The 12,403-nt window shown below is 44.1% G+C and overlaps 1 protein-coding gene across 1 annotated transcript; it reads left to right on the top strand.

Moving 5' to 3' along the window:
- Positions 1-1,698: 1,698 nt before the first annotated feature.
- Positions 1,699-8,754, top strand: LOC130488354 (spondin-2-like). The gene is made up of 5 exons (XM_056862014.1): positions 1,699-1,921; positions 2,248-2,471; positions 3,131-3,322; positions 7,606-7,780; positions 8,576-8,754. Exons 1-5 carry the CDS (start codon positions 1,699-1,701, stop codon positions 8,752-8,754), a joined length of 993 nt encoding a protein of 330 aa, XP_056717992.1.
- The last annotated feature ends 3,649 nt before the right edge of the window (positions 8,755-12,403 follow it).

The raw sequence follows: 12,403 nt of genomic DNA, 5'->3' as shown, positions 1-12,403 counted from the left end.
AAATCCTTAGCCTTGATGTATGGGTGGGAGGGAGTTTACATGAACTAGCACTGGGTTACTACAGTATGCATTCCAAGTCATTGGAGAAAATATTAGTAGAGATAGATAATTAGTAGAGAGAGATAATAATGCTGATGAGGCAGATGATGAAAGGAAGGGCATCTCAGCCATCTTCTGGGCATGGAGTAGGGGTCACTGGGGGTGTGCGGGGGAGGTAGATGTGAATTTCCTGCATTGTGCAGGGGGTTGGACTAGATGACCCTGTTGGTCCCTTCCAACTCTATGATTCTATGAATAGGCTGTATGTATAGAGATTCTATTTTAGCAGTCATTTTTTGTTACTACTTTAATCCCAATTCCAGTGTGACAGGTGTCCCAGACTCCCTGTTTCCAACAAACCATTATGCCCTATCCCTTCATTTGATAGCATATAATAATTAGCATGTTTGCGTACCACCATTTTCCTGAAACCATATTTTTTTTCTTTGGAAAAGCTGTATTTTCCTTTCGGCGTTTTTTTGTTTTCATTTCTTAGCTCAGACATTTACATCTGGGTGCATTAGAAGGGAGTTGCTTTCAGCAACTGCTCGGAAGAGCCATCTGTCAGACAATAAAACTTACCAAAAATATGCTTCTCATATAAAACACTGCATGAGAAAGGTTTTGTATTGGTCGCGGTTCCTTCTTAGCTTAGGGGCATGAAAACAAGAACTTGTTCCGTCATCAGAAACCTTGAACTGACTGCAATAAGGTTTCTTAATTAGGCTTCCTGAAGTCATGCTTTGTCTAGTCAGCATCACAGTTTTAATAGTTTTCTTTAATGCAACTGGCATACGATTAATTCACATAAACAGGAAAAAAAAGGCAAAATGCGCTCGGCTCACTGGGAGATTCTGAAGGATGCTGTCGACACAGGACCGAAGGGACCTTCCGCAGGCATAAATAGCCAGGCTCCTCTTCTCCTCTCTTGCAGAACTACTCAGCTGTGAGAAAAAAGCCAGGGCTCTTAACTTATAAGTGCTCCAGAGGAAACATCAGTGAGTAATTATGAAATCTTTGAATGTATTACAAATGTACTGTACACTGGTTTGAACGGCACTTTTTTTTAAAAAAATGCACATTTCTTAAAGCTCAAACGCAACTGTGAAACAATGTTAAAAATTCGTGTTTGAAACAATAATCTAGAAGTCTGCATTTCTATTACTTTGATGCATTGTAGTATTTATCAAAGTCCTAAGTTATGAAAAATGACAGCTAAGTAATGAATTAAATTTGCAATGCACTAAATCGACTTTCAATGCTAAGCCATGAAATGTCTTTTGCAAACTGAAATTTGAAAGAAATTATGCCTCTAGGCAAAATAGCACACTATTTAATCTTCAAAAGCATAAACATACCATTAGTGTCTTGCACCAAAACATTTACTGACATAATTAGGCCAATATGCAATTCTAATAAAACTGAAAACAGAGTAAGAAATGGATCTCAAAAAGCACATTCTTTTCTTTTCAATCTGAAAACTGCAAATTTAAATGATCCTGCATGGAAACTTATCTAAAGTCTAATAATTACATTCCTAAAAGTGGCGAGGGATGTTATCCTAGGTACTACTGTCTTGTTGCTCAGAATTCCTAATTAAGCATTCATTTTTGTAACCTACAGAGGCGAATGTGACTCTTGTCCACCACCGGCCAGGAAATGGAAAACGTGATACTTTTCTCCAGCTCCTGCAAAGTTACCCTGACTCTGCTTTTAACCTTCCTGGGCTGTGCAGGCTGTTTGCCTCTTGAAGATGATTCTGTTTGCACAGCAGAAGATCTGGCAAAGTACAGCATCGTCTTCACAGGGAAATGGAGCCAAGTGGCTTTCCCTAAACAGTACCCTCTGTACAGGCCTCCGGCCCAGTGGTCCCCGCTTTTGGGTAAGTGGCTCTTCTTACGCAGCTGAAAGGCAAGTGGAAATCTCTCAGAGCCCTTCTGTCCTCTTTCCTGCATTCTTTGTAATCCAATTGAATCAAAAGTGCTCGAACCGAGAGGCAGAACATGCAGTTATCTGCACAACATTTAAAATCTGTGTTTTCGTTCAGCTCCTGTTTTCAGCTCAGGGCAGCTGAAGTAAACAGGCGACCTCGTAGTTCTAAGCAGAGACTGTCTCCCTTGAACAAGAACGGAGAGAAACAGTAACTATTAAATAATTAAGCAAATTCAAACCAGACTTTCAGATATCGCAATGTCTTCCCTTGTCCAGGCGTGGTCCATAGTTCTGACTACAACATGTGGAAAAAGAATGAGTTTGCCAGCAATGGTATGCGTGACTTTGCTGAAATAGGTGAAACATGGACGTTAATGAAGGAAATACAAGCAGCTGGAGAAAAAATCCAGAGTGTTCATGGAATCTTCTCTGCTCCCGCCATTTCCTCTGGTACAGGTCAAACCTCCACAGATTTCGAAGTGCATTCAAGACACCCCTTTGTAAGTAGGGAACCACACCTTGGTCTGTTGTGTATAAGAATGGATGCATTGGTCGGATTGCCAACCTCTAGGTAGTAGCTGGAGATCTCCTGGGATTACAACTGATCTCCAGGCAACAGAGATCAGTTCCCCTGGAGAAAATGACCACTTGGGAAGGTGGACTCTATGGCATCATGCCCCATTGAAGTCCCTCCCCTCCCCAAACCCCGCCCTCCTCAGGCCCCACCCCCAAGATCTCCAGGTATTCCCCATCCTGGTGTTGGCAACCCTATGCATTTGTAAACAATATATATTCTTTTCTTTTTAAATCCCATCCTTCCTTCCTGTAAAGTATGCATCTCTCGAGGTGGTTCACAAGAGGTTAAGAACAATTTAACACAGAGATGTAACAATGAATTAAAAGAATGAATAAAACCAGCAGCTAAAAAACAGCGCTAACAAAATTAAAACATCAGCCATATGGAAATTAGTGGCTCATCAAAACCAGCAGTGTTTGAAGTATCTTACTTAAAGGCTAACAGATTTAAAGTAGGTTATTTTCTCACAGGTTCACTGTCACACTGGCTTGTTTATGTCAAGATTTGTGATAGAATAATCAGACCAGGCAAAGCCGTGCCTGATCGTCTTTTTGAAACAAGGTTTTGCTTAAAAATCCCTAGGTTTCTTTTGCAGTAAGAATTGTGCCCAGCCCGGACTGGTTTGTGGGCATTGACAGCTTCAATCTTTGTGAAAAAGACCACTGGAAAGAGCAGGTGTCAGTGGAGGTTTCCCCTTACGATGCCGGGACCGACAGCGGCTTCACATTTTCCTCACCCAACTTTGCTACTATTCCACAGGAGCCCGTTACAGAGGTAAGTCCAACACTTAGAATCATAGAGTTGGAAGGAACCTCCAGGGTCATCTAGTCCAACCCCCTGCACAATGCAGGACATTCACAACTACCTCCCCCCACATATCCCCAGTGACCCCCTACTCCATGCCCAGAAGATGGCCAAGATGCCCTCCCTCTCATGATCTGCCCAAGGTCATAGGATCAGCATTGCTGACAGATGGCCATCTAGCCTCTGCTTAAAAACCTCCAGGGAAGGAGAGCCCACCACCTCCCGAGGAAGCCTGTTACACTGAGGAAGCATTCTAACTGTCAGAAAGTTCTTCCTAATGTCTAGACGGAAACTAATTTCAGCCCGTTGGTTATGGTCCGACCTTCTGGGGCAACAGAAAACAACTCGGCACCATCCTCTCTATATGACAGCCCTTAAAATAGAATTATAGAATCATAGAGTTCGAAGGGACCACCAGGGTCATCTAGTCCAACCCCCTGCACAATGCAGGAAATTAACAACTACCTCCCCCCCACTTCCCCAGTGACCCCCAACCCTCGCCCCGCAATGCAGGATCCCACAATTAAAGCACAGATGGCCATCCAGCCTCTGCTTCAAGACCTCCAAAGACGGGGACTCCACCACCCTCCGAGGCAGTGCATTCCACCATCGAACAGCCCTCACCGTCAGAAAGTTCTTCCTAATGTTTAGGTGGAATCGCTTTTCTATTAGTTTAAATCCATTACTCCATGTCCTAGTCTCTGGAGCAACAGAGAACAAGCTAGTTCCCTCATCAACATGACATCCCTTCAAATATTTAAACATGGCTATCATGTCTCCCCTCAACCTTCTCTTCTCCAAACTAAACAAACCCAACTCCCTAAGTCTCTCCTCATAGGGCATGGATTCCAAACCTCTGACCATTCTGGTCGCCCTCCTCTGGACATGCTCCAACTTGTCAACATCCTTCTTAAATTGTGGAGCCCAAAACTGGACACAGTATTCCAAGTGAGGTCTGACCAATGCCGAATACAGTGGTAGTTTTACTTCCCTTGATCTAGACACAATACTCCTAATGATGCAGCCCAGAATTGCATTGGCCTTCTTAGCCGCCATATCACACTGTTGACTCATGTTCAGTTTGTGGTCGACTAAGACTCCCAGATCTCTTTCACATGTACTGTTGTCAAGCCAACTATCTCCCATCCTGTACCTGTGCCTTATGTTGTTTCTGCCTAGGTGAAGTACCTTACACTTCTCCCTATTGAAATCCATTTTATTACTTATGGCCCAGCTCTCCAGTCTATCAAGGTCATTCTGACCTCTGACCCTATTCTCTGGGGTATTAACTACCTCTCCTAACTTGGTGTCATCTGCAAATTTGATTAGCATGCTCTCTGTTCCATCATCCAAGTCATTTATAAAAATATTAAATAGTACCGGTCCCAGGACAGATCCCTGTGGTACCCCACTAGTCACTCCTCTCCAGGATGAAGTTGTGCCATTAATGAGCACCCTTTGGGTTCGGTTGGTCAACCAATTACCAATCCACCTAACAGTAGCAGTGTCCAGCCCACATTTTACTAGCTTTGTTTCAAGAAGATCATGGGGGACTTTATCAAGGGCTTTACTGAAATCAAGGTACACTACATCTGCAGCATTCCCTTCATCTACCATACTTGTCATTCTATCAAAAAAAGATATGAGATTAGTTTGGCATGACCTGTTTTTGAGAAACCCATGTTGACTGTCAGTGATCACGGCATTTCTTTCTAAGTGCTTACACACTGTCTGTTTAATTATCTGCTCTAGTATTTTACCTGGTATTGATGTCAGGCTGACTGGGCGATAATTGTTTGGGATTTCTTTCCTCCCCTTTTTAAAGATGGGGACCATATTAGCCCTCCTCCAGTCCGCTGGAACCTCTCCTGTTCTCCATGAATTCTCAAAGATTATTGCCAGTGGTTCTGAAATCACTTCAGCCAGTTCTTTTAACACCCTTGGATGCAGTTCGTCCAGCCCCGGAGACTTGAATTCATCAAGAGTACCCAGGTATTCCCGTACTATCTCAGATTCTATACTATGCTGTAATTCCCCTATTGCATCCTCTGCTCCATTATTCCCAGGTTGAGGACTTTTCTCCTTTTAGGAGAAGACTGATACAAAAAAGGAGTTAAGTAATTCTGCCTTTTCTGCCTCCCCTATTAATAACTCACCATCCTCTCCACGCAATGACCGGATCGTTACCTTGATCTTCCTTTTGTTATGGACATAACCAAAAAACCTTCAAGTACTTGAAGATAGTTATCATGTCCCCTCTCAGCCATCTCCTCTTCAGGCTTGTTGTCCTCCCTCTTCATTCATACAGCTTGTTCTGTCAGGCAGGGTTCAGATGTTAGGCAGAGGCGTTTGTTGGTGCCAGGTCACTAAGTTCACCTCCAACCTCCTTCCTCTAGGGCATGAAGCTCGACCACATGCTTCCCAATTTGATGGAACTCTGTGACTTCTGTATGTGGGCATCTCAAGCATTGAGACTCCCTGCCCCCAGAAGCAACCAGGTTTCTAAACTAGGACTCAACAGTGCAATCCTAGAGCTATGCCCCTCTAAGTCTCTTGACCTGGATAGCCCAGGCTAGTCTGATCTCATCAGATCTCAGAAGCTAAGCTGGGTCAGCCCCTGTTTAGTACTTGTATGGGAGGCCACCAAGGAAGTCCAGGGTTGCTATGAAGAAACAGGTAACGGTGAACCATCTCTGTTTGTCTCTTGCCTTGTAAACCCTAAGGGGTCACCGTAAGTCGGCTGGAACTTGACAGCACTTGCCACTGCCATCAAGTCCCTTGAAATCTGCGGGCTTAGAAGAGTGTAATTCTGTTTTGGACTGTAGTAGATATTATAAATTGTTGTGCAGAGAAACAAAGTCCTTGCATTGTGTGCGTGTGTAAACAGGAACATTATCTCCTCTTACCCAGCAGGCATGGGGAACTTCAGTACCCAGAGGATGGGGAGAGAAACTCCGCACTATTCGTTCCCTTCTTCGTTCCCTGCAATGTTGCTGGAAATGAAGGAGTGCATTCTTGTCCTCCTATGTCACTACATTTCTAGGCACTGCTGTCTTCCCCTTTCACAGGGAGGGGAATGAATTGTGCATAGCAAAAGAAGGTACGTGATCATCTCCCCAAGGGGACGGAGCAGGCAGCTGCATCAATAGCCGTTGGGCAATTCAGAGACACGGTTTTTCCTCCATGCAAAGCAGCTTCAATTATTCCCTTCCTATTAGGAAGAAAGTAGACTCCTTTGAAATGTGGTGTTGGAGGAGAGTGTTACGGATACCGTGGACTGCCAAAAAACAACAACAAAAAATCAGTGGGTTTTAGTTCAAATCAAGCCTGAACTGACCCTAGAAGCTAAAATGACTAAACTGAGGCTATCGTATTTTGGTCACATCATGAGAAGACAAGAGTCAGTGGAAAAGACAATCATTCTAGGAAAAGTTGAGGGCAGCAGGAAAAGAGGAAGACCCAACAAGAGATGGATGGACTCAATAAAGGAAGCCACAGCCCTCAATTTGCAAGACCTGAGCAAAGCTGTCAAAGATAGGACATTTTGGAGGACGTTGAGTCATAGGGTCGCCATGAGTCGGAAGCAACTTGACGGCACTTAACACACACACATTAGTTTTCAGCTAGTTCCTCCCCTCCCCCCGATCTTTGTTCTCTTTTCTATCATGCAGGCTTAGAAAGCTAGGGATCTCTGGCAGTTCTGATGTAGAGACTTTGTGGACCATGGTCATTTCCATGCCCCCTGCCCCCCGAGCTCTACTTCCCTGGGCTCTGCTTCCTAGTTCCTACCACAACTGGTTTACTTCTTGCCAGGTTCTCCTGCACCAGGGTCATTTCATCTGCACATGACTATTATGAGAGGGAGGGCATCTGGGCCATCTTCTGGGCATGGAGTAGGGGTCGCTGGGTGTGTGTGTGTGGAGGAGGTAGTTTGGAATTTCCTGCATTGTGCAAGGGGTTGGACTAGATGACCCTGGTGGTCCCTTCCAACTCTTCTATGATTCTAGGATTCTATTAGTGTTAGCAAAAAACTGATAGTGACGTAGTGTGGCAAGTCTACGTTTAAAGAAACTGAGTGGCATTTTGTGTTCTGAATCCATTTGTTGACAAAACTTCACGGCTGGATCTTCGTAAGTCGTGAATCAACCATCACCACCAACATGCGTAGTGAGTTCTTCAACCAAATCTTGTCGGTTACTGCTGGCAGGTTGTGTATAGGTATGTGACACCCAGTTGTGTGTTTTAATTTGCAGATCACTTCTTCCTCTCCAAGTCACCCAGCAAACTCATTTTATTATCCCAAGCTTAAAAGCCTCCCATCTATTGCTCGAGTAACCATGATAAAACTGAAAAGAAGCAAACTGGGGTTTCCTGTTCCTCAGCCCAACATGACTGCCATAGATAATGAGATAGAAGATACAATCTCAGGTAAGTGCTTAATGGTTTTAATAGAACAGAATATTTTGTTTCCGAGAGCTAAGAGCAGAGTGTCCATCTAGAAGACTTGGGGTGGCCAAAGTTGAAATGTCCTCTCTGCCACGAATGACCTTGGGCCAGTCTCACCCAGGTTCAATCTTCCTCACAGGGTAGGCTAAGCTACCTCAGGGGAAGTTATATGGGGACACACACACATTGTGCTCCTTGGAGGAAATGTAACAGATAGATGAGACTAGGTGCAAACTGAAAACCCTGAAATACCTCCTATGAAAATCTAGAAAGTAAGTAGCTGTGAGCAACTGCCAAGTTTACCTTGAGGGAAATCTTCTGGTGATGGAGTCATCCCACAAATGGTTAATAGCTCCCACCTTAGGGTTGGGGCAAGGTATACACATTAACCCCAAGCAATGAGTAGCAGGGAGATGCAGAATGGAGCCAAAGCGAGGAAGAAGAGTTGTTTTTTGTATGCCGACTTTCTCTACCATGTAAGGCAGAATCAAACCGGCTTACAATCACTTTCCCTTCCCCTTCCCACAACTGACGCCCTGTGAGGTAGGTGGGGATGAGAGAGCTCTAACAGAGCTGTAATTTGCCCAAGGTCACACAGCTGGCCTCACGTGGAGGAGTGGGGAACCAAACCCGGTTCTCCAGATCAGTCCACCGCTCCAAACCACAGCTCTTAACCACCATACCACGCTGGCTCTGCTCTGTCCTCTGGTTTGCCGTTTCTATCTATCGTGAACCGTCTTGGCCTCTCCTGTAAGGAACAATGCCTCTGTATTGCAGAAACCCCCCTGGACTGTGAGACATCGCTCTGGTCTTCCTGGGGCCTTTGTAGAGGCACATGTGGAAATTTGGGGACGAAAAGCAGAACTCGCTACATACATCTCCATCCTGCCAACAACGGAACTCCCTGTCCAAACTTGAATGAAGAAGCCGAATGTGAACCAGACAATTGTGTCTGATGTGGCTCTTTATTAGTGTGTTATTTAGATAATTTAAATGTCAGAGAGACCTCTTCACTTAATCTATTTTATGCCTGTGAATGCGCTTGAGTTTAAAATAGTTGTAATATTTTGTTGAAAAGTCTTGACGTAATTTGACGCTGAATTATGTTTGTGATCTACAAGTAAAACCATCTTTTGCTGAGAACACCTGCAGTACCCCCTAGCGGTAGAAAATTTGACAAACTTTGTAGTTTGGTTTTCATTCATGTATATGTGTGTGTGTGTGTTAAGTGCGGTCAAGTTGCTTCCGACTCATGGCGACCCCATGAATGAAAGTCCTCCAAAATGTTCTATCTTTGACAGCCTTGCTCAGATCTTGCAAATTGAGGGCTGTGGCTTCCTTTCTAGTCAACTCATCTCTTGTTGGGTCTTCCTCTTTTCCTGCTGCCCTCAATGTTTCCTAGCATGACTGTTTTTTCCAGTGACTCTTGTCTTTTCATAATGTAACCAAAGTAGGACAGCCTCAGTTTAGTCATTTTAACTTCTAGGATCAGTTCAGGCTTAGTTTGATCTATAGCCCACTTTGTTTTTTTTGGCAGTCCACGGTATCCGTAACACTCTCCTCCAACACCACATTTCAAAGGAATATATATTCATGTATATAGAGCTCTATAAAGGCAGCCCCAGCCCTCAGTTTGCAACACCTGAGCAAGGCTGTTAAGGATAGGATATTTTGGAGGACACTGATTCATGGCGTCGCCATGAGTCGGAAGTGACTTGACGGCACTTAGCACCCACTCATATAGAGCAAGCACCCTGCGTCTTCGAGAGTTAGCCTGTGTAATTTTGAAAGGTATGTATACCTACTGTGTCTCTCTTAATTATTTTGCTATAATTTATTGAAATTTGTGGTGTTTTCCCCCCAATCATAATTAACACAGAAGAATGTAGGGAAAAGGAGTAGATTTGCAGTCGGGTGATCAACAAAACGATATGAAGCATGCTTTTTAAGGGTAATCAGTGCGCAGAACAAGAAAGTTGTTTTTGTCAAGAATAAAAACAATGTCCACTTATTTATAGTTATTTATTATTTAAAGTTGAGGCAGCAGGAAAAGAGGAAGACCCAACAAGAGATGGATTGACTCAATAAAGGAAGCCACAGCCTTCAATTTGCAAGATCTGAGCAAGGCTGTCAAAGATAGGACATTTTGGAGGACTTTCATTCATAGGGTCGCCATGAGTCGGAAGCGACTTGACGACACTTAACACACACACACACACACATTATTTAAAACATTTTAATGGTGTCTGTCCACAATCTATGAGGGTCTACAAGGCAGTGGACATAAAAACATTAAACTAATTAAAATACGGCCAAAATTATACAATTCAATTAAAACTCATAAACAAACAACCCTAGAAGGAGTGCCAATAGGTGTTGCTGGGGGAGGGGGGGTATGCCAGATGAAAGAGAAAGGTCTTCACCTTACCATCAACCAAAAGAGCTACATGTCTGTCTTATGCTCTGTACACCACCAGAGCAAACACACAAACGGATAGCTGTGAACTTTGTAATTACCAGAGTACCTCTGAACATGTAGGGTTGCCTTAGCTAGCCTTCACGTCTCTGGAGTCAGGGGAAGGCCTGGCCAGATGGATTTATGACACAAAACTGTGCGGAAGCTTTCAAGTTATCCAGAACTCTTTGTTGGGCCGGATGTTAACAAATGAATGCTTCCTTTATGTTAAATGCCACCTGGCTGCTGAGATGACAGCCGGAGGCTGTGAAGAAGGGGAGGGTGTGTTGCAGAGAAGGAGCCCTTCATTTCCATCCCTGGCAGGAGTCCAGCTCCAGGATGCTCACAGCTCACACATCCTCCAGCACCTCCACCTACCAACTCCAAGCCAAGCTGGGCAATGGCCTTGAACACATGAAGCTGCCTTCTACTGAATCAGACCCTTGAGGGTCCATCCAAGTCAGTATTGTCTACTCAGACCAGCAGCGCCTCTCCAGGGTCTCAGGCAGAGAAGGGTCTTTTGCATCACCTACTCGCCTGTCCCTTTAACTGGAGATGTGGAGGGTTGAACCTGGGACCTTCTGCATGCTGAGCAGATGCTCTGCCACTGAGCCACAGCCTTGCCCCCTTTGGAGAATGGCGCTCAGATGAGCCACAGATGGAAGATCACTGCCTCATTATAAAGATTCAGAATTCAAGCCACATTCTTAATTTGTAGTGACACATAGAATCATAGAGTTGGAAGGGACCAGACAGGCCATCTTGTCCAACCCCCTGCTCAAAGCAGGATCAGCCTGACATCGGCCCATTTCCTCCAGGTGGACTGACCCCCATGGCCTGGAGATCAGTCATAACAGCCGGAGAATCTCCAGCCGCCATTTGGAGGTTATGGCAAAATATATATATATAGCTTTTGTGGCTAAATTATAGTCAAACGCAGCTTCTTAAATATTCATTTGAATACTGTATTTTTTTCTTTTTCTTTGATTATGTTACTTTCTTTGATTATATACACAAAACGTACATATGAACAAAAGCTTATATAGGATAGGAAATCACAACGCAGTGCGGCTTCAATGCAATATAAAGCCCGCCTCTGGTATATTGGGTGTGTGTGGGGGAGTGACACAGGTTTCTGGTAACGCGTTCCCTGTTTCCCTTCTTCTTCCGTCACCCATAATCGATTTGAAATTTTTTTCGAAATAAAGTAACGCTGCTCCAATTCTCTCCAGGCAGAAGACGGTTTCCCCACAAGGGTGCTTTCTGAATCCAGCCCTATAACACTCGCAGCAGCTCTCTGTGTCGACGCAAACGGGGCCTGTTAAGTTCCCTTTACCCTCGTATCACCTTTCGTTCATATGTACGTTCTGTGCAGATAATCAAAGAAAGGGACATAGTCAAAGAGAAAAATAAGAACAGTATTCAAATGAATATTTAAGAAGCTGCGTTTGACTATAATTTAGCCACAGGAGCTGTGTGTATCTACCTACCTACCCTACCTATCTGCCTACCTATCTTATCTATCTACCTGCCTACCTGTCTTATCTACCTACCTACCCTACCTATCTACCTACCTATCTTATCTATCTATCTGCCTACCTCCCTTATCTACCTACCTACCCTACCTATCTTATCTATTTACCTGCCTACCTGCCTTATCTACCTACCCTATCTTATCTATCTACCTGCCTAATCTACCTACCTACCCTACCTATTTACCTACCTACCTAATCTACCTACCTAATCTACCTACTTACCTATCTACCTACCTATCTTACCTACCTATCTACCTAATCTATCTACCTACCTATCTTATTTATCTACCTACCCTACCTACTTACCTACCTACCTACCTAATCTATCTATCTAGGGGGAGGGGATATTTAAGAAGCTGCGTTTGACTATAATTTAGCCACAGGAGCTGTGTGTATCTACCTACCTACCCTACCTATCTACCTGCCTATCTTATCTATCTATCTACCTACCTATCTGCCTACCTGTCTTATCTACCTACCTACCCTACCTATTTACCTACCTACCTTATCTATCTACCTTATCTATCCATCCATCTATCTATTTACCTACCTATCTTACCTACCTACCTACCTACCTACCTAATCTATCTATCTGGGGGGAGGGGCAGAGCGGGC

Source organism: Euleptes europaea, chromosome 16 (assembly GCF_029931775.1).
Source record: "Euleptes europaea isolate rEulEur1 chromosome 16, rEulEur1.hap1, whole genome shotgun sequence".
Lineage (NCBI taxonomy): Eukaryota > Metazoa > Chordata > Lepidosauria > Squamata > Sphaerodactylidae > Euleptes > Euleptes europaea.
This window is presented reverse-complemented; position numbering and strand designations above follow the sequence as displayed.